Source organism: Phaethon aethereus (genome assembly GCF_964289735.1).
Source record: "Phaethon aethereus genome assembly, chromosome: 1".
NCBI lineage: Eukaryota > Metazoa > Chordata > Aves > Phaethontiformes > Phaethontidae > Phaethon > Phaethon aethereus.
Window position 1 is genome coordinate 65602283 of NC_138575.1, and position 22691 is coordinate 65624973.

At 43.4% G+C, this 22691-nt stretch overlaps 1 protein-coding gene across 2 annotated transcripts in view; it reads left to right on the top strand.

Moving 5' to 3' along the window:
* The window catches only part of DGKI (diacylglycerol kinase iota), a 117716-nt gene extending 95913 nt beyond the window's left edge, over positions 1-21803 (top strand). For both annotated transcript variants that reach the window (XM_082008548.1, XM_082008547.1), the window contains 5 exons: positions 5557-5594; positions 7155-7275; positions 14819-14855; positions 19413-19512; positions 20950-21803. In XM_082008548.1, the coding sequence (XP_081864674.1) occupies positions 5557-5594; positions 7155-7275; positions 14819-14855; positions 19413-19512; positions 20950-21066 (413 nt within the window). In that variant the 3' untranslated portion in view covers positions 21067-21803. The remainder of the gene's footprint in view (positions 1-5556; positions 5595-7154; positions 7276-14818; positions 14856-19412; positions 19513-20949) is intronic.
* The last annotated feature ends 888 nt before the right edge of the window (positions 21804-22691 follow it).

The following is a 22691-nucleotide window of genomic DNA, read 5'->3' on the forward strand; positions in this document are numbered from 1 at the left end:
AACAGCAATAAAGAGCTGGAAATGTTCTGGAAGCTAACGATAGGCCAAGCTAAGTTTAATAACTCTCAATAAATTTGATGATGTCACCTTCTGCTGCAGTTTCTTCTTCATTATCAGCTCAGCAAGGTTTGAGCGAGGCAGTAGTTGATGAGGTGTTCCTTAAGTTTTTCCCTAAGCAAATCTAGCAGGAGATGGTGGTGGACGCTGAGGCTCAAATTTTGGGGGATCTATACCAAAGCTCTAATGTCTAATGGTTTTTATTAGCTGCCTCTAACCAGTAAGAAATATCCAGCACTGAAATGTGGATGGCATATCAGTTCCAAGTGCTGAATCAGTGTGTTAGCTATGTCTTAGAAAGGGCTGGATAGTTGCAGACACTGCCTGATAAAAGAGGTTTCTACAAGGTCCTGATCACTTCAGATCATCAGCTGTCTTATTGTGTCTTTTGAAAGAGCTGAGGGTTTATTAGCCCTAATTCTGTTAAATGTTGGAGTTAAGGTAGTTAAATTCTGCCAGAACTTCCCATGTGCTTAAATGTGTGATTCCTTACTTACTGTCATACACTGATCAGATGCATTGTTAGCCTGGTATTTTTTAATCCATGGTAAGCCATAGTATCCTAAATAATATTTTGCTCTCACACAGTGCATTCATTTGTAGATCTCAAATTGGTTACATTTTAATCATGGATGTGACAACTTCTTTGTGTGCTTCTTGTACTTTAAAGCATAGTTTTAGATAATTCAGCTCTGTCCAGTGACAGTTCTTAGACCCTCACTAAAGGATTACCTGGTGATGGTGAAAGCTTCAAAATAGCCACGTTTTTACCAGCATTCTCTGTGGCTTAGTTTTTATAGCAGAAGTGGGTGCAAATATGGCATAGAAAGGGTCAGATCAGGTGTGCAATCTGACCAGCAAAATCTGGAAGATATTTATGGTTTATGAATAATTTTTACTCACGTAAAAAGACACATTACTCCTGTACCACTGACAGTGGCAGACTGCAGAACTGTACTGTTCTTTGAGACTCTTTCCAGTGAAAGCCAACTCCTCTCACTGTCTAATGATTATTTAACTAACTTACTAAATATCCTCCATGTCAACCTATTGCAAACAAAGAACCTGGTGATCCTGAGACATTACCTACAAGAGTTTATAAGAATGGTTTTTTCCATGTTCTCTCTGAAAGTGTTTTAGAAGCAAAACTCTGGCATGATAGCAGCCTGGTGTTGAGCCCTGCTTATGTCCTTGGTGTTAAGCTGATCAGCAGCTTTGGGAGCAAATGGGAATTTTCCTGGAGGGCAGGCAGAAGTAGCTGTTGGTTGAGGTTTTCCTTACTCATGATGCTTCTGAGAATTTTCCTTACTTCTGAAGAAAGCAAGATGGTGGCAGTGTCTTCAGCCCTTCTCTTGCTGTTTTCTTTTGATGTGTTGCAGTGGTGAGTCTGTCTTTGTTAGCCCTTACATTTATGAGGTCTTCTCATGCTGCACTTCTATGTTATACAAAAAGCTCTCAAAATTTCTGAGACCATGAGCATTGCCTGGTCCCAGGAGTATCACACCTTGGAAACCCTTAAAAGGAGGACACCTGCCCCCCCCATTTTGGTTGGTTGGACAGCCTTGGTTGGTTGTCCTTCTCACAGGTGATCAGATTCGTCTCCTGGCATCATGTCATTCTGAAGGATCCCCTCTCTGTCTTATTCTGGCTCTCAATTTAAGTACTGCAAGTTGGAGGTAATATTCCCTACAACTTCTGTAGACCATGGAGAGAGATGCACAACAGGAACTGTTGCAGGGATTCCAGGTTGCTTTCTATGAAGGGTTATTTTCTCTTCTGACCATCCAAGCAACCCTGTGAGACCTCCTAGGCATCTTCTGAAGATGCTGAAGTTACTGGGTACAAACACCTCACTCCTTTGTTATCCGTTTCCCAGTGTTTAATGACTGATTTTGCACCACTATGTTTTAATGCTGCTGACTTCACATGCACAACCAGAGAGCAATTGTGATTTAATAGGTTAATTTTATGTCTGGGAACCAAAAATGTTTATTGTAACGCAGTGACATTAACATCTATTTTTAGAATATGAAATAAAAATAGCTGTTTCCAATAGGAACAGTGGGCACTAACACAGAAATAACATGACTGACACATGCCACAGGAAAGGTATTGTTTTCTGCATGTGTGTGTGTACTAGTAGGTGTTTTTCCTCTGTCTCAAGCTGCACGAGCTTGCAGCATTTTCAGAATGCAATTAGCAGTCTCTTTAACAGGGCTTTTTTTCTGTTAGTACATTATCCACTTGTAGCTGCTCAACATTTAATTTGAGGGGGGGGTTGGTTTGGGTTTTTTGGCTGGTTTGGGTTTTTTGGTTGTTTGTTTTATTTTTTAATGACGCTTCTTTTGTAAGTTGGCCCACAAGCATAGTTAGAGCCTCGTTTCAAAATTCACCCCGTGGAGACTAAAAGTTGCTAGTCTCTAGCAGCTGTTACATACACGGTGTGAATTTCTGGCTGTCCATATCCTAGCAGGTAATTGTTTCTGTCAACATCCATCACCCTGGGCAGCGATTGACACATTTGCTGGCAGTTTCAGCAGAAAGGTTAGTGATGGTGCAGTGATGGAGCAGGGGCTGTCTGCAGGGGTGTACTGGTAGAGAGGGTTGAGCTTTGCTGAGAAGGCAGCCTGGGGAGTCTGCCACCGCGGCAGACTGAGTGCTTCCTCATTATATGGTCAGAGCACTTCAGTCTCCAATCTTGTCAAGCTGTCACCTTTCATCAGCAATAAATCTGCTCGCTAAATAAATGAAAAAGGTAATAAAACATTTTTATTAGTCATGACAAATGCTTGTCTTAGGAGAAGTTGAGAAAATAATGACTTGATTTAAATATTTATTAAATCAAGTAATTTCTGAGGCATCTTTAAGACCTGAAGGTATTTTATGATATGATAAAACAATTGCATAATTCATGTTATATATTACACCAGTGGTGCAGTGTTGCTCAGAAGAAATAAAACCAGTCTCACTTTATTGTTTTTAATTTTAAGCTAGCCTGGCATTGCATGTTAACAACATTTTTGTCCAATTTCTCAGTCAGCTCTCTCTTGTCAATGCCATCTGCTTGCTTGTTTTACCACCTCTAATAACCAGGTGATTTTTGCCATCTTCACCCTTCTTCTCAATATGCCCAGCAGTCCCATTTGGGTGTATGGGTTCAGTGCACTAAGCAATATTCATATGCTTATGTAAATGTGTTCTCTATTCTAAAGAACCTCTCCATTTCTAGTTCAATAGCTTCTAAGTCTTCCAGCATCCTGACTTACAGCACTGAATTATTTTACTGTAGTCTAATCTGCTCGTTATGCCAGCTGGTTTTGTTGATCTGTTATGTATTCATTTATGCAATAGGTTCTACTCTAGCAAAGCACTTAATTTTAAGTGTGCAGGTAGACTTGGTGAAAAGAATGTGATTAGCTCAAAGTTAAGCACCTGCCTAAATGCTTTGCTGGATTGAAGGCTTAGGAAAGAGAGGAAAAGATTGGTCTAATTATGTTGAATGTGGTTTAGAGCTACTTTATCCTAATAGCCTTATCACAAGACTAGCCTCTGGTTACAAATACTCAACACAGAATATTTCTCATGGCTTGCCAGACTTTTCTTTTCACTACATAGTTTTCTAGATCTCTCTCCTGGCTTTTCTGAACCATAATCTTAAGCATGGTTTGCATAAAAAAAAATTGTATCTCTGCCTCTTAAGAAGTAACTTCAGGGTAGCCATGTCTTAAAACACTGGATGTATAAGACAGTGAAAAGCTGGTGTCACCCGTTATTTTGATTTTCATGTATGTGAGGAGAGCAAAATATTTATACAAGTCCAGACTGCAGTAGCTCACAGAATAAAAGTGTCAGTGAGACCAGATTGGCAAAAAAGGAGGAAAAAGATAAAATGAATGACACAAGGGCTAAATTCTACTCTGCTATTAATTTGGACTCAGCTAGTATTAGAACTATTGCAGAAAAAAAGAAGGACATAAATCAATAAAAATGAAATCTGAAGAAAAGATGTACATGTATTTTTCCAGTTCTAGCTCTTGCCTTGCTAGTGTTTGTCTTTTTTCCATTCCTCAAATCTGTGTGCCCTCACACCCACAGATGCATGGGGATTTGCAGGACTTAGTTTAACTTGTGGTCACTGTAAAAACGCCCTAAATCCAACGTTACAAGAACCACAGCTACTACTTTCCCAAGCCAGAACTTAACTTGACTACGTTTTTGCTTCTTCCACTGCTGCGTGGCCAGGGCATGAGGCATTTCCAAGACCAGACGGCCGTGCAGCACCCCAGGTGTTTTCAAAGAAAGAGGCATTTGTTGAGTCATCTTTGCACACCCTTGCTTTTCTGCAGTGTTTAGTTTGGATGTGTTGTCATTTCTGAAGCCATAAAAAGCTCCTCATGGAATTCACACTGTGCAGTTTCCTGTGTGTTATTTTTCAGAGGCAAGGCTCTACCATGGTTTTCTTTCCCCCTTGTTCCTCCCTATGTGAGCTTTTGGCATCTCTATCAAAGATGGCACTTGAGCAAATGCTTAACTTGATTGCGCTGCCTAGACTCGAAGATAGAAATGGGCTTAGGCACTCTTGAAAAAGTATGAACTGAGGCAGATGTTCAGTGCTTTCTAAGATGCAAACCTAGTAAGTGCTTTCCCAGAAAGATTATTCATTACTATATATATCATGATAGGGAGAAGGAGGAAAAAAGGAGGAAATAGCCGCATAGCAGTAGATTTATAACCACGGTGTTTTTAGCTGAATGCGGCAGCCTGTACATCAGGTAATACAGAGTCGCAGGCTTTTGCCTTCCCTCTTCTTTTTAATGGGTGTGGGGCAGACAGTAGCAGGTAGTGAGTATACCCGGCTCTGTGCTGCTTTGCTGTGAGCCTTTGTTCACTTTGCCTCTCTTTCCCTCTCTTTCCTTTTGGGTCTGTTTAAGTTACAAAGACTAAAAAGTTGGGGACAAGCTCGTGCTCTGTGTCTGACCCTGCCCGCCAAACTGGGGGGACCTGCTGCCCACGGGTATGTCAAAGTTACCCCCAGTCATCTGCAACTTGGGACTCTCAGTGTATTTGAGACTGACTGTCAACTCCACCATCAGTATGAAAAAAGTCTGAGAGGTCTGAGGATACTTTCAGGTTCTCTGTGTTTATGACATTGATGTCTCTTATGACAGTGATGGCTCAAGTGCCAGAGACTTGGGCCTACCCCGTGGACACAGTAGAAAAGTCCCTTAAGAGTCTCAAGGCAAAAATTCAGATAGAAGTATGCAGTTCCAGGGTAGCATTGGAAAGGCTGACTTGATGTCCATACATCTTTTGTGCAACATAAGCAGCCTTCCTTCTGCCTGCGAGTGCAGGGTTTGTGTTGGTTTTGGTAGTGTATAAGTAGCAAGTAGATTGAGGCATCGGTCTTAACTTGTGCATACTGTGAGCTATATTCTCGGTTGTGAGGCTATATGCATAGTGCTTTCTGCCTAATATTAGTTTTCTATTTATCTTTTGCAGCACTTTTACAGGCAGTCATAGCTGGTGATCTGCTGAAGGTAAGTACAGAGGACTGAGTGTCCACTTCTTCACAGTTTTTTGCAGGTCTGATATACTGTAAATTATATCACACCTCTGCTCAAAACATAAATAGTCTGCTGTAGGGACTGCTGGCAAATGCCATTTTACAGCCTTTCCAGGAAACTTTGAATGTTAGGGGAACACACATCAGTCAGGTGAGGTGTGAAATTCAAGTGAATAGGATCTGGTGTTAGACAGCACCTTTCAGCCCAGGATTCATAGTGCGCTGTACAGAGCAATGTGTCAGTTACTAACAGGGAAATTGCTATACTGGCAAACGCAATACTGAACAGCAGGGTAGTTCTGACACTGCCTTACACAGTAAAGGATATTTTACGGCAGTGAGGTTGGTGGCCAAGCCACTAGAGTTGCTAGAGACTTCTTAACTTCTACCTAGGCAACGACCACACCAGGTAGAACGAACCTCAGCTTGATTCTTATCATCTGATGCATGTCTCAAAACACATAGTGTCTTGGTATTGTCAATTACTGGGAGGAAGAGGCACCCATGCAAAAATGTTGTGTGTCCAAAGTCTGAAGTTCCATGTCTGACAGTTATTCAGGCTGCCTTTTTCAGTAGTCAAGTCAGGATTTGAAAACATACCCTCGAATTTGGATGACTCTGATTAATGACTGCAATTTTATCTGTGAAAAGCCAGCTTGGAGCCATTTGTAAAAATGACAGCACTGTTAGGCCAACGTTTTGCCTGCAGTTGTATCTTCTGTACTTCAATCCCTGTGCTTGTGGCTGCAGCACCTAGGGAGCAGTCCATGAACTAAACCAGCAGTCATAAAAATATTGTCCCCTTTCTGCTTCTTGAAAACTTTGTGCCCGAGTTTGCTCTGACAGGGAAAATTCTTGCCCTTCTTCAGATGTACTGCATCATAAAGGATGCCCTGCTGTCGCAATCCTCTCCCTCTTTTCTGCAGTAACCTGCACTGCAAACCACCCCTCCCTGGAGTTTGCAGCAGTTCTGAGACCTGGCCAGTTGCTGTTTCCTGCCCATTCTTACCCCACGTAGTGCTTCCCCCTCCGCTAGCCCTGGGTAGGGCGAGAGGGTGAGAAGGGAGACCTGGGGCAGCTGAATGCCACCTCCCTGCGTATTTTTGAATCAGAGTTTTCTGGCTTAATCAGAAAGTGCTGTCTCCCATGCTGAGAAAAAAATGGAATTTTCGTTGGAGAAGCCAGAATAGTCTATCCAAGTTCTATCCGATGCATATATTTTAAAATATCCCAACAGCTTCACCAGAAGTGGTTTGCAAGCACTGCTAGCAAGCAGTAATTCATCGCCAGCAGAGTAACAACGTCTCATTGTTTAGGAAATACAAGCTGCTCTTCTTAACCCTTAAAATTGTCAATACTTCTATTTTCAGATATTTTTTCATTGAGGCCTAAAAGCTGGGTTTAAAGTAACATTTTATTTCATTTTATTCAATTTTTGTATGGCCCTCCTACAAGAATTATTAAATAATTTGCCTGCATATTTGTTTTTCTGCTCCTCCCATCTTATCCTTCTTCGGTGTGGTTTTTTTTCCAGTTCATAGAATGCTGTAAAAAAGGAGCCAATTTGTTAATCCAAGGACCTGATCACTGCTCCTTGTTGCATCATGCTGCCAAGACTGGGCATGGCGAGATCGTGAAATACATCCTGGAGCATGGTGAGTCACAGTGAGCAAATCCACAGAGAGATGTACTTCAGCCAAGGGTCGGTCAGGTAAAAACACACCATGCGGCTGGAAGTGCCCTCGTTTGTCTGACGTCACCCTCAGCAAAATGTCCACCTGCAGCATGTGTGAGCAGGAGGCTCGGAATGTGTCAGCAATGACACTAATGGCTCCAGATAACGGGAAAATGTGGAAACAAAAATAAAGATGGCTTTTGAGGAAGATGGGTGTTTTCACAGCACATCAGTTGTGGGCTGTGAAGAACCAGTGTGCTGCCCTAGTTAGAACCTCTGGCATAGGAATCCTCTGAACTAATTTGTTTTTCAGTTAGAGCATATGTTGTAGAAACCATCCCATATCCATTTACAGTGATGGAGAGCCCATCCAACTGTTGATATTATTTCAGTATTTAGTAACACACTGGTTAGAAATCTGTGCATTTATTTCTACACTGTATTCACCTAGCTTCCTTTCCAACCTCCCAATATTATGTCTCTGCTGGATTCAAGACAACTTGATAATAAAATTTATGATCTCCATTTTATATTTATATTTGTAGGATCTGATCATGACATTTCCTTTTTTTCCTTTTGACTCTTTTTATCTTTGTCAGTAACAGGATTGCAGGCATGCTTACACAGGCTATGCAGCAATTTGTGTGTATACATACACTTCAGGCAGTCACATTTAGGAGTTTCTGCCTGTTGAACTACTGTAATCTTGTTCACTGCTTGCTGGAGAGTGGAACAGTAATACTATCACTGCTCTGCACACAGAGCTAAAGTCCCAATCATCAGCCTCCTGCACAGTAGGAAATGTTGTCTAGTCCTTCAAACATTGTTGTAACTCTTCTCTGATCCCTCTTCAAAATATCAATGGCTATTTTGACTTCTGGATGTCAAAATCAGCTATATTCTTTCAGCAGCAGTGTTAGCACTAAACACAGAGACTGCCTCTGGCAGTTGGAATAAGTGTTAGCTAATGCTCAAAAGTTACTGCAGAAATTGTACAGGGAGAAGGAAAAAGCACAACTCATAGGAAAGGCAGAAGCAATAATCCATCCCTCAACATTTGTATTAATCGGGGTAGGATTTAGCGTGAGCTTGACTCCTAAGTGTAGGGGTTTACATATAGGTGTCAGGTCTAAGTTCATGTACTGTCAACAGAGACCTATGACTCAGTTCATTTGCTCATGTATTACAGAGGTACTAGAGGAGACCTGTCCTCTTTCAGTGGCAGATGGAGATGAGGAGGGCATCTTTTAACAGCAGCAGACTTCTAGTGTGACTACCTCAGAGGAGACCCTAGTCAAAGTAATCATTGGAGCCCAGCAAGTCGTTCAGCTGACAATTACTTGTGAGCTTCGTTCATTTAGCTAAACATAACTATCTGATGTCATTTGCCCTTGGATATCCAGGACATCTGCACGGGTCTACAAGATAACATACAAAGCCTGTAGGAGATCCATACTGGCCTGGCAGCTGGAGCCCAAGCAAGCATCCCTTGTCATTCCAAACACGTTCCAAGACCTGCCTGTAGGCATATTGAATGGCACAAAATATCTGTGCGTGGGCAACTGAACTGTGCCCCAGACACCTGATTGAGGGGGTCCGAACTGCTACTTTACTCTTTTATGTATAGATACCTACACAAGGGTGGCTAAGTGTAGTTGGCCTTATATTCAAATATTGGCTAGCTTTTTCCCCAGTTATAACAGGTCTTACCAGTGTTAACTCTACCTCTTATTTAACTTCTCTGGATTACCTCACTAGTCACATTGCATATACGTGCCTCTGAATTCTGTAGACAGACATAATTTCACTTAATTTTCCTACTGCCTCTGGTCTCTTCTCACAGTGTGCACAACCTGTGCCAATTCACTGTCATGGCTACACCTCCAGGATTTTTCTTAGGCACATATACCTTAACTTACAGTCTGACCCAGTTACCATTCCTTTGGTGAAGGTTTAAAATGAGATCATTTAAGCTGGTAAGGATGTGAGCAGGGAATCCATGGGAATTTTTGAAGTGAATAGAGAAATGTGAGGGATTATGGACTGTTAGACAAAGACAAACCAGAAGGTTGAGCAAATGTCAGCTCAGTTCCTTTCTCCCCTCTTTATCCCCAAGGATGGCAGGAAGATTTTGCAGCTTTCCAGACATATGTCCTCTGGGCTTCTGCAGATGCATTGTTTGTTTAACATTCTCCGGGGATCAGAGAGTGCATAGGACAATGCTCTAATAGGGGCCTCCTCTCTTCTCCCACCAAGCAATTAATGAAACTCATTTCTACCCTGGGCATTTCTGTCACAAACAAGCTCTCTTGCTGAATCATCATCATCATAATGTCCTTGTTTTTCTGTTGCATTCTCTGGCACCTGGCATTTTCTCTGCATTAATTAGTGTATAAGACCCCATCCATTCCTACTAATATCTGAGGCTTTCCCTGTATCTAGCTTCTTATTTCTGCTGATATCCACCCTTGATAAAAATGAGTCTTAGTCCTGTTCTGGTAATTGCTTCTGCCCAGCCACACTTCCCTAGTAGTTTGTCTGCTTCCCATACATGACTGGAGATAGTTAATATTAATAGGAGTTCCACTGTAAAATACCCTCCAGCACATAGCACAGAAAACCTATTACTAATCTCTCAGGGAAAATCTTCTAAATTCAGAAGAATACCTTTCTTTAAAAAACAGCAACAACAAAACAAGACAAGACAAAAATCACTGCACCAGGAATTTTAACTGCCTAGTGTGAAAATAGCGGGGTGAATCACATGTGATACAGGAGTGGGGCCCATAACACTGGGACTGTGAAGGAGGGAAAATGGTATAGTGATGCTGAGGCTGTCCTTTGTGGAGATGGTTTTATGCAGGGTACATTAATACAAGAGGTTATTTTGTGATCTTGATCAGAATGATTTCAGATGTTAAGGGGAGGAAAAGAACCCTTCTTAAATTAGAAAAAGCAGACATGAGTCACACAAGGAGACCGCTGTGCAGTATTGCCAGATACTTAGCAGTGGACTAGTGCAAGCCTGGAATAGCAGCTGAAGCACCAATGTAGTAGGTGTCAGGATGACAGCTGCTTACTGCTGCAGGAATAGTTGTGTTGGCTGCTGTTCCTACAAAACAGTTTCTTTCCATTCCCTGTGTAGGAAGGGCAGATACACAGACCTAGCTGTTGTTCAAGACTGCCTTCTTAAATCAGGGGTCTTTTGCTTGTAGTAGGAAGGTCACCTTTTAAGATCTGTCTGTAGCCAAGCTAAGGAACATGTAGCTTGAAACTGAGGGCCAAACTCAGTAGGTATCAGAACCACACCTGTTTATTGCTGCAGTCAGCAACTGTCTCAAACCCTAATGCATACACATTAGAGAAGAGTTAACTGTTTACTTGCTTAACACCAACAGAATTAGGGAAGGCTTAAGAAGGTCCGTTAGAAAAAGGACCTCCTAAATCATCATCTGTATGTGGAATCTAACTTGGCTTGGAGTCTTTATCTGGCAGTTCTGAACTATTTATAATTTATAATCTTTATATGAGACATTCCAAGGTTTGCCTTCTCCTTGTCTTCTCCTTTTCTCTAGAGGCTCAAAAGACAATCAAGAATTCTGTAATCCTTCTAAGGTATTTTAATTTTAAACAGAAGAGAAGAAAGATGTTTACAGTTGCCTTAGGAGTTTGTGGCGGGAACTTCTGATGGAACAGTCAGCCAGTAGAGCATCCCATCCTGAACATTTCTGTGACCTCAAACCTCGATGTTCTTTCTCTGTTAGATAGCATCCTCTGGTGAGAAAGATGATGCTTTGCACTGCAAAGTCAACAGTGAAGAGCCATCAGTGAGTTTGGATTTGCATGCTGACCAGATTCAGAAGTTCCAAAGGAAGTTTTTGGAAAGCAAATTTTGCCATTACAGAGATGTATGTCAGGGACAAAGTTTGAATAGTCATCAGAAAGCAACACTGAAGGAGAGTGAGTGCCTGACATTTGCTAGTATATCTAGATTTGCAGAATGTTTTACAGTAGTGGACGTTTGTGAGGGACCCAAGCAGAAAACAGCTTAATTTTCCTAAAAGGCACCAGGTATAAAATAGACTATTTTAATTTGCAAGTTTACCAAATTTTAGGTCAACATGGCTGAGAGAGTTACGATGGAAGGCATGCTCCCATAACCTGACTACCTCTATGTTACAGGGGAAATTCTGAGCTAAAAGACACTAGCAGTAAAAACCAGACACTGTTAATCTTCACATTGGGTAAAAATGAGGAGTGTGGAGTTGGGGGAAGGCTTGACACAGTTCTGACTTTGCAGATTACTATTCTTTTAAAAATATTCCCTCTTTGAAGGTAAGGAACCAAATACAGTTTTCTTCCCCAGATAACAACCTCAATCAAGTTATTAAGCAAAGAGGGTTTTGACAAATACCCAGAAATGCCGATAATGTCCAACATTCCTGCTTAAAGTAAATACCCTTCTTCCCCAGATCTATGAAGGACTGACAGGAGAAGGGACTGGTAGGGGTTAACAGCTGTGGGTCTCCTGTGGGTAGCTGTAACCACATCCATTAGAGAGGGCAGGGTGTGCTGCGGGTTGGAGGTCTTTCGGACTGCATGGTGCTGTATATTTTGGAAATGCCTCTGAAATATGGTCATTTAGTCTCTCTCTTATGTTGTGGTGATCTCAGCTAAAGGGCAGCTGCTTTTGAGCATCTCCTTGCCTTCCCTCCTCCCATCTCTAGTTCAGGCTGCTTTGCCCCCTGAGAAACTGGAGAGGGGCTTCGGTGGAGTGAAAGGGGGCAGAAGGAGAGAAGGAAAAAAGTTAATAATTCTACACAGACAGTCTATCAGAGATGTTAAGGAAAGAAAGTGATCTCAGCTGGGCTTCTCCTCAGTGCGTCATGCTTTTCAGCTCCTTTCATGCGAACTTCTCCCCCCCTCGTCCCCATCCTGCCATTCTTTAGTCCCCAAGTCGCTCGCTCTCTTTCTCTCTCTTTTTTTTTCCTCCCTCCACCTCTCCACACATTTCTATCTTTTGTTTTTATTTCCCCTCCTGCTGTTTTCCTTGATAGAAATCTCACTCATGCATTTCTCTTCCGGATTTCTATTGGGTTATTTTGTCCTCTCTCTCTCTGCGCCTTGGTCCCCTTTTCTTTCTCTGCCTCTTGTCCCAGAGTAAAACAGCCGCCTCCCCGCTGGGTCAGGATGACAGTGCCGTCAGCTTTCCCAGTGCCAGCCCTTCCCACATCTGTGCAGCTTTTGTCCCAGGGCAGAGGGGGATTTGGAATGGTCGGCTGGCAGCGCCAGGGAAACTGATGTAAAAATGAGGTCCAAAAAAGAGGGGAAGGGGAATTAGGAGGAGGGCGTGAGATGGTTTAAGAGAAGCACAAGTGAAAATAAAATAAAGAAGTAAAGAGCACAGCTCAGGCTGTGTGTGAGTTGGGACATTGCAGCCTCAGGCCAGAAAGAATGAAACGAATGAATCCTGGGACCACGTTTTGCTGCTAATAGATTAACCCTAATATCTGTCCCATATGTATGACTGGGATGGACTCAGTGGACTCCCATGAAATGCTTTTTTTGCAACAGTATCCAGGAGAGCACCCTTCATAGGATGTACCTCGCACCTCCTTAGGTCTGAACTTGCAGGCTGCCCACTCAGTCCTCAGCACTCCGCTCCTCTGTCCTAGCCTTGCTGTTTCTTCCTGCTGCAGACCAGTTTTCCTTCACCTCTGGCCTCCCATCTCTCCACAGCCACTCTGACCCAGCTTCTCCTGCCTCTCATGCCATATTCTTCAAACTTCTCTCCATCCTCCCTCCTAATGTTTCAACACCTTTTTCCGTTCTCCTCCACTTACCAGGGCAAGTACCTCTGTGCCCAATGCAGCAAGCCCAGTCACCCTGTTCCACCTTTGCATCACAACCTTCCTTGTCCCACCCATGAACAGAACTAATAGTTTACTTGGCAATGTCTTTTCTAACATGCTGCAGGTCATTCCTGGTTACCTATCACTGGGACATGGCACTGCAGCAAGCTATGGAGAATTGCCTTTATTTTTGAGAGAACCTGATTTTCTTTTCTCCTGGGTGATGTAAAGGAGTCCTTTTGTTCATCTGTTGGGGTTTTTTTTCTTTTTAGTTTCTCAGGCATTATATTTTTTTTCCTTTCAAAAAGAGGCCCTGCTTAGCCCCCTGTATCCTTTTTCATACTTATGGGAACTCAGAGGTCGTGAGTTATTCTTCTTTTCGATGGGGAGGATTGAACACAACTGCCAGATGAGGAGACGAGGATGTATGGCAGTAGAGTCAGGGTGACGTGCCAGTGGCTAATGAGTTTGGAGAACTGCCATGATAGGTATGCAATGCCCTGTGCACTGGGGACTAAGCATGATACTTTTTTGACCACCTCTTTCTCATGGTGTCAAAAGATGAAGTGAAGGAGCTACCTGCAGCTTCAGGCAGCCAGCTGCCCCAATGATACTACATGTGCATGTTGTAAAAGGAGTGAGAGACAGGCTGCTCTGATCCATTTTTACACACACTCAGAGTGAACGGAGTGTAGAGAGGTTGTGTGTAGGCCTTTGTAAGCAAGTAGTGTGAAATTCCTCGGTTTCAGGTGAGATTTGCTGTAAGCTCTTGAGAACTCTTGAATTTCAAAGTCAAAGCATGCTGAAGAGAAATATTCATGCACAGGAAGGAAAATTCCTGTAAAGTTTCACTGTTCCCCTTGCTAACTGCCCCATACCATCCGGTACTATGCTCCAGAGCAGTGGAGAGGAGAATAATAAGCCAGACTGCAAAGGGGAAAGTTTCTCTCATTTCAAACGCTATCCAGATCCTAGCCTTTCCGTATCACTGTGATTCAGTGATGGAATTTGCTGCTATAAACATCTGCCTGTAGTGAATATTGAGGACAAAAGAACATTAGCATAAATGCATTATTTTGTCCCACAACAAAAATCTTTTCAGTTTTTCTTAATCTTACTTTCCTGATCATTGCTAACCAGTAGAGTAGAGGATTTGCATATCAATATAAAGACTGCTGGGAATATTCCACCCTGATCTACATTCTGTATAACGCTATTAAATGGAGTAGCACAGGGACGTCATTCAGGATGGAATTTGGCTAATTTCAACTTCCTAATGACATTTTCCCTCTAGTACTAACAATAGATTTTAACTTGCAATATATCAGGGTTTCCAGTATATCAGCATTTTCAATGCACTGTACTTACGTGAACCGCTTAATTGAGCAAGGTGAAGAGTGAGAAAATAAACTCCATGAATATTCATTCCCAGTATAATTTAGAGGCAGCCACTCCCTGGTGCTGACACTCCAGCAGTGACTCTGCATTCAGAATTTTTCTAATGCAAAGGTTTGCACAAGTAAAATCACCTTGAAGTTAGGCATATTTGTGCAAATTAAGCTTTCAGTTGGCGGCTTCTACATATTTGGACTAGGAATCTTCTCCTGGTAGTCATACTCCTCTTAGTCATGCAGACAAATGCTATATGACATACCTGACTGTCTTTTGCAGGTCCATCTGAATTACTGGACATGACAGACAGTGAAACGTAAGTACAACCTACCCTGCCCTTCACATTATGTGCATTACGCTAGCAGATTTCTCTTGTTTTTCAAGTGCAAACTTTCAAATAAAAAAGCTTATAAGATGACACACCTCTTAAAAAACAAACAAGCAAACAAAATTCCCCCCCAAGCCCAAACAACCACCTCATATGTGGTTTTCTGGACTAAACCAAATGTTTCTTGAACTCCAAAAATGGACTTCCTCTCTATTGCTGCCCATGCTTCCTTAATCTTTCTAGAGGAACACAAGCCCTACGTTGTGCTTCGATATTTCTAGAATCCAGTTACTGAGGGAGCGACCTGAAGGGTAAATTCCAGAAATCGGGAAATTACTTTTCTTGATCTACACCTTTTCTTCAGTCCGTTCTTGATTCATCCAGAGTGCTCTGCCTTAGCTGTCCTACATGGCCACAACCTATGCAGTCAAAGATGTACCTCAAGTAGTTAGAATCTCAATCACCTCTGTTACGATTTTTAAAAAAGACTTTACTTCCCAATTACCAACTGCTCTATGTCTTGTTGTATAATCAAGGTGTGACAAAGAGTATATAAGGGAAGCATGAATAATCCTGAGAAGTATATGGACTGTATGGGAAGCAAAAGTAGCCTTTCTCATTAGGCGTTAAAGCTACTATTCCTCATCCCACAGTGCCCTCCTCTGCTAATGGAGAATGCCAGAAAAGTTCTGTACAAGATGTGCATGTGTGCAGTCCAGGGATGATGGAGTATGGACGGGCTGCCTGTTTCTCTTCATACAGTAGCATAGCACAGCCAGTGAAATAAAGGGCAAAAACAGGCTATGAGGGCTTCTCTTAATAAAGATCCCTCTACCACTAACTCTTGAAAATGGAAGGTTTGAGCTGTAACTGGCAGCATGAATTTGTCTTTTGATTGTCAGAGGAAAATCAGATAGTATCCCATTCTGAATCTTGCTCTCACACAGCAGAGGAAGATTCCTTACAAGGTTGCCTATTAATATTTCAATTTGCCCTGTCATGGACTGAGGCTGAAATTCCTTTATGCACTCTCACTTTCTGGGTAGTTAGGTCCAAGATTTGTCCTACTACACATATTTCTTGTCATTTGTTATTTTGGAGGTTATGTAATGGCCCTACTTGTTGGACATGAGTATTAAGGACACCGTTTCAATCAATTCAAAGCATACCTTCCTTCTTTTCCTAGGCAAATGTAGAGCGGTTTATTTAACCTCAGTACTACAGTCAGTCTCAGAATCCTGTTACACATAGCCCCAGACTGAATGAGGAGCTTTGCAATAAATCTGCACCCACTACATAGCCTTCTCTTTTGAAAAGCATGTGTTCAACCTCCCCCAGTAGCTCACCAGTCCAGTAGTGGAGAACAAAAGCACAGCTCTTGCTCTCATACATCCAAGAGAGCAGGGTATCAGAACCGGGCAGCAAGTGCACCAGTCACAGCTTTTATGGGTAGGATTTTTTCAGCATGTATCCAAGAATGAGGTTGAGGAAAGAAATCATAGGCAGAAGAAAATCACTGTTGCTGTTTTGCCTGCTGTGAAATAAGGTGGCTATTTTGCCTTTGCAGCAGTTAGCAGAACTGGTGGCTGGATGGGAATGTAGGCTCTTCAGGAAGAACAGGCAGAGGAGCTGAGGATGGGGTGTTGCCCTCTCTGTCAATGACCAGCTGGAGTGCATGGAGCTCTGCCCCGGGGACAGATGATGAGCCAACCGAGAGCTTATAGGTCAAGACTAAAGGGAGGGCAGGGACAGGTGACATTATAGTGGGGGACTGCTACAGGCCACCCAACCAGGAACACCGAGTGCATGATGCTCTTTCTAGACAAATAGGAGCAGCCTCAAGTTCACAAGCCCTGGTCCTCATGGAAAACTTCAGCCACCCAGGTATCTGTTGGAGGGACAACATAGCAGGGCATAAGCAATCCAGGAGGTTCCTGGAATGCATTGATAATAATTTCCTTCTCCAAGTGATAGAGGAGCCAACAAGGAGAGATGCCATGCTGGACCTTGTTCTCACCAACAAGGAGGGGCTGGTGGGGAATGTGAAGCTCAAGGGCAGCCTTGGCTGCAGTGATCACAAAATGGTGGAGTTCAAGATCCTTAGGGGACCGAGGAGGGTGCACAGCAGGCTCACTACCCTGGACTTCAGGAGAGCAAACTTTGGCCTCTTCAGGGATTTTCTTGGTAGAGTACCATAGGATAAAGCCCTGGAGGGAAGAAGGGCCTAAGGAAGCTAGTTAATATTCAAGGATCACCTCCTCCAAGCTCAGGAGCAATGCATCCCAACAAAGAGGAAGTCAGGCAAAAACGTCAGGAGGCCTGCATGGATGAACAAGGAGCTCCTGGACAAACTCAAACACAAAAAGGAAGCCTACAGAGGGTGGAAGCAAGGACAGGTAGCCTGTGAGGAATACAGAGAAATCGCCTGAGCACCCAGGGATCAGGTTAGAAAAGCTAAAGCCCTGATAGAATTAAATCTGGCCAGGGACATCAAAGGCAACAAGAAAAGCTTCTATAGGTAAGTTGGTGATAAAAGGAAGACTAGGGAATATGTGGGCCCTCTCTGGAAGTAAAGAGGAAACTTGGTTACCTGGGATATGGAGAAGGCTGAGGTACTCAACTACTTTTTTTCCTCAGTCTTCACCGGCAAGTGCTCAACCCATACCGCCCAAGTCCCCGAAGGCAAAGGCAGGGACTGGGAGAATGAAGAACTGCCCACTGCAAGAGAATACTGGGTTTGGGATCATCTAAGGAACCTGAAGGTGCACATGTCCATGGGACCCAACAAGATGCATCTGTGGGTCTTGAGGGAACTGGTGGATGAAGTTGTTAAGCCACTATGCATCATATTTGAGAAGTTGTGGCAGTCTGGTGAAGTTCCCACTGTCTGGAAAGGGGGAAGCATAACCCCCATTTTTAAAAAGGGAAAAAAAGAAGACCCTGGGAACTACAGGTGAGTCATTCTCACCTCTGTGCCTGGCAAGATCATGGAGCAGATCCTCCTGGAAACTATGCTAAGGCACATGGAAAATAAGGAGGTCATTGGTGACAGCCTATGTGGCTTCACTAAGGGCAAATCATGCCTGACAAATTTGGTGGCCTTCTATGACAGGGTTACAGCACTGGTGGGTAAGTGAAGAGCAACTGATGTCATCTACCTCGACTTGTGCAAAGCATTTGACACTGTCTCATGTGACATCCTTGTCTCTAAATTGAGGAGGCATGGATTTGATGGATGGACCACTCAGTGGATAAGGAATTGGCTGGATGGTCACTCTCAAAGAGTTGCAGTCAACAGCCTGATGTCCAAATGAAGACCATTGATAAATGGCATTCCTCAGGGGTCGGTATTGGGACCAGCACTATTGAACGTCTTTTTTGGCAACATGGACAGTGGGATTGAGTGCACCCTCAGCAAGTTTGCTGACAACACCAAGGTATGTGGTGTGGTCAGCATGCTGGAGGGAATGGGTGCCAGCCAAAGCTTTGACATGATTGAGATGTGGGCCTGTGTGAATCTCATGAAGTTCAACAAGGCTAAATGCAAGGTCCTGCACATGGATCAGAGCAATCCCCAGCACAAATACAGGCTGGGTGAAGAATGGATTGAGAGCATGCCGGAGAAGAAGGACTTGGGGGGTGTTGGTTGATGAGAATATGACCAATCAATATCACCCGTCAACGTGCACTTGCAGCCCAGAAAGCCAACAGTATCCTGGACTGCATCAAAAGAAGCATGGCCAGCAGGTCAAGGGAGGTGATTCTGCCCCTCTACTCTGCTCTGGTGAGATCCCACCTGCATACAGCTCTGGAGCCCCCAACATAAGAAGGACATGGACCTGTTGGAGCAAGTCCAGGGGAGGGCCACGAAGATGATCAGAGGGCTGGAGATTCTTCTCCTATGAAGACAGGCTGAGAGTTGGGGTTATTCAACCTGGAGAACAGAAGGCTCCGGGAAGACTTTATAGCAGCCTTCCAATACCTGAAAGGGGCCTACAAGAAAGCTGGAGAGGGACTTTTTACAAGGGCATGTAGTGATAGAACAAGAGGTAATGGCTTTAAACTGAAAGAGGGTAGATTTAAACAAGTTATAAGGAAGAAATTACGCACTGTGAGGGTGGTGAGGCACTGGAACAAGTTGCCCAGAGAAATTTTGGATGCCCCATCCCTGGAAGTGTTCAAGACCAGGTTGGATGAGGCTTTGAGCAACCTGATTTAGTGGAAGGTGCCCCTGCCCATGGCAAGGGAGTTTGAACAAGATGATCTTTAAGGTCCCTTCCAACCCAAACCATTCTATGATTCAGTCCTTCAAATACGTAAAACCTGTGCATGTTTCTTTGCCACCCTTCAGAAGTTCTTCGTCTGCTATTTGTGCATTGCAGGCTTTCCTACTGAGTCAAAGGATGTAGATGCTAAGGGAGTGAGTGCACAGCAAGAGGGAACCTCACAGAAATACAGCATCCTTCTCTGTCCTTTGCACTTCATACTTTGTAAATGTACATTGATGTGATGTGTCTCACTGCTGGTTTCTGTACTTTGGTCTAGGGGTGAGACAGCGTTACATAAGGCAGCCTGCCAGCGCCATCGTGCCATCTGCCAGCTCCTGGTGGATGCAGGAGCCTCTCTGAGAAAGACAGACTCCAAGGTAACTCAGCCCTGTCAACCAGTTATAAAATGCTGCAGCCAAGCGAGACCGATCAGCATCCGTCCCTGCTGTGTGCATGATTGAGGCTACCTTGTATGTGCCAAGAGCAGCTCTTTTTAAACAAGCTATTTTTATTTAGAAAACTGTATTGGTTTAAAACAAGTATGAGAGACTTCAGTTCAGTCCCCAACATGGGTCATCTTCACCATAGTGAGAGCCTGGCCTCAAACTATTCGGTGTGTTGGGTGTGAATAAAGCATCTCCGTGGCACAGCAGCATCCTCCTCCTGTGTGGTCAAAAGAGGCCTGTGGGCAAAGACCACCTGGGGGAGCCTTGGTTTGTGATTGCATAATGTCTGTGAAGCTTGATTGTTGTGGCTGGCTTGCTTTGTGAGGACGGCTAACCATTTTCTTTTGCCCTCGCTTACCCCTATGCTCACTGATGTGACACTAACCACAACCCTCTCTCGGTGTATGCTTGGCTGAGAAAGAAGTCTGGGCAAAATTAAACCCTAGGAATATTATGTCAATACAACAATCTGATCACTTGGGAACATGGTCCAGAAGCTTCCCCTCTGGCATTTCTGAACATAAGCATCCTGTGGTCAGCAACTGAGAGATGGTTGGATCTCTCAGTTCCAAAGTCAGAAGCACCTTCACTGCAGCTAGACAATTAAAAACAATTCCTACCATGTTATGCTATATGGGGTAGCATATAAGGGGGAGAGAGATCATCTCTTTTTCAGATGAGAGTACTGTCCATTGCAAAAGATAATTTCTGCAACAGCTGAAAGCTAGACAAGTAGCTTCTGACTTGTTAATCTTCATCTGCCCAGAAATCCCAAGGAGCGGGAGGGTTTTTGTGGAGATATATTAACATGTTTCCAGTATTTTTTCATAGTTTAGGATCAAGACTTGTGGTCCAATTTAACAGTGCTTTTAAGGTAACCCAGATAATGGAGTAGCAAATTGATGCACTGAAAAATGATCTGTACTTGAGGTAGAACAAGACACACTGAACTCATCTCAAATGATGGGCATCTCTCTCTGCACATCCTTAGCAAAGTGCGTAGTCTGTGAAGTGCACTTTTCAAGTGTTAGTTACAGTACTGTGTGTCATATTCATTCACGTACAGATTGTAGTCCTAGAATGAAAAATCAGTTCCTTCCAGCATGTGAGCCCTTCTGTGTGGTGTATCAAATAGCATGTCCTTGCAGAACTGCATGGTTTGTCCTAAACCAGACAAGGACTTTGCAAATCTTCAGAATCTCATGGCTCTAATAGAAAACCTTCACTTAACACCAACTTGTACAACGAATAAGTAAATTCTCCAAATTTGCTTCCATCCTTCCTGTAGCAATTACTTTGGGTCATGCTTTTATATGTTCCTGTAAATATGTTAGCACAAGACTTTCTCTTTGTGTTTCTTTGTTATAGGGTAAGACACCTCGTGATAGGGCTCAGCAAGCTGGTGACCCAGACCTGGCCTCCTACCTTGAGAGTCGACAAAACTACCAAATGGTTTCCCATGAGGATCTGGAGACAGCAGTCTGATGTCTGAAAATGTTGAAGAGGATCCTTGGAAATCGCAAGGCTGCGCCTGAGGCACTCGGGCATTGTGTGAGGAAGAAGCTGATGGAATCAATGTGTCTCTCGTGGAAAATACCTGAGGACATGCCACCAGTTTCTAAGGGCTAATGAGTCTTGCCACGGAACGGTTAGGTTCCATAAGTTAGCCCAGGATGGATGAGGCGGGACACTCAAAGGTCTGTGGAATCCATGGGCCACGGAAATTTACCTTTATTGCTTCCAGCAAGTAGCATGAACTTCTCCCATGTTCATCTGTACAATTTATTAAAAAAAAAAAAAAAGAAAGAGAAAAGGGGGTGTGGGGGAACCAAACCAACTGGGACATTATCACACCCAACCAGGCCCTCCTCCATCCCTACAGTTTCCTGCATTCCTTTTATTCTCCCATTCCCCTCACTTGTCATCAGTTAAATAGTACCTGTTATCTCTGTGTTAACTCTTCATATATGGTCAGGCAGTAGCAAAAAATTTGAGGAGCTCTGGATGCCCTTAGGAAAAACCCAGTGTTTTTACTGGCTGCGTTCCATCCCTTGCCATGCTCTCAGAAGCTGTGTCCTCAGTGTTCAACTGCTGGGGAGTTTCTTGCTTTTGGAGAGGACTCTGCCTGTTGCCTTGTTTCCCAGGGTGTGGGGCACAGTTAGATTTACAGCAGCTGACAAAACCTAACCTCCTCATTTTGCTAGGTATATGGTTATGGTATCCTCATGAGATGGTCATTTGAATGGAAAGGACTTATACAGGATATACCATGTTGTACAGCAGAGCAGAAAGTTGCCAGTAAGGTTTCTCACACCACCACTGCACATATAACAACCGACCCGATTCTGCACAGGTTTCAGGCCTGTCTAAAAATTAATAGCTATTTTTTACTTTTGAAAAGATGGGTTTCACACTGGGGAGAGATCTGGGCAAGACAGAGGGGCTTCTAATGGACTGACTTATGGACCCAGTCCCCTTTGCGTTACAGCCAGAGGTAGGAAGAAGACCTAGAACATCAGTGGTCAGCCTAGGCTTGCTGCCATCAACAATGCACCACCCTGGTCACATTGGAAATAGGAAAATCTTCTCTGGTTGAACCTGTAAACCATCCAGTTCCCCAAGGGAACAAAGCTTCAGAGAGACTATCCCACTGGAGAAGGACAAGCAGCAGCTCTTTGCCTTGTTACCCACTCTAGGCTCGGAAATGTAAAGTTGCTTAGCCACTGTAAAGGCCAGCTGTGTCTTCTGCACTTGTCTGTTCTCTTTCTTACCTCAAAGATTATAACCACAAAAGAAGAGAAAGCAAACACACACGCACAGAGGCATACACAAAATGTCCACCTTCAGGTTTTCAGTCACTGCAGGAAACTCACCTGCCAGAAATAGCAGAGCTTCCACTTCCACTTTGTCTGACCAGTTCCTATGAAGACGCTCACAGCCCACTTTTTGACATAATTCTTGCAATAGATTTTCAAATTTTGCTTTGTTGTTTTTTTGTAAAGATCCACTGGTGTTTGCTTTCACACGCCTTGCTAGGTGTAGGTCTCTGGTAAGATGGTGATCATCGGGATTACATGCAGTTTGGAAACCATAAAAATAACTCAGGTCAT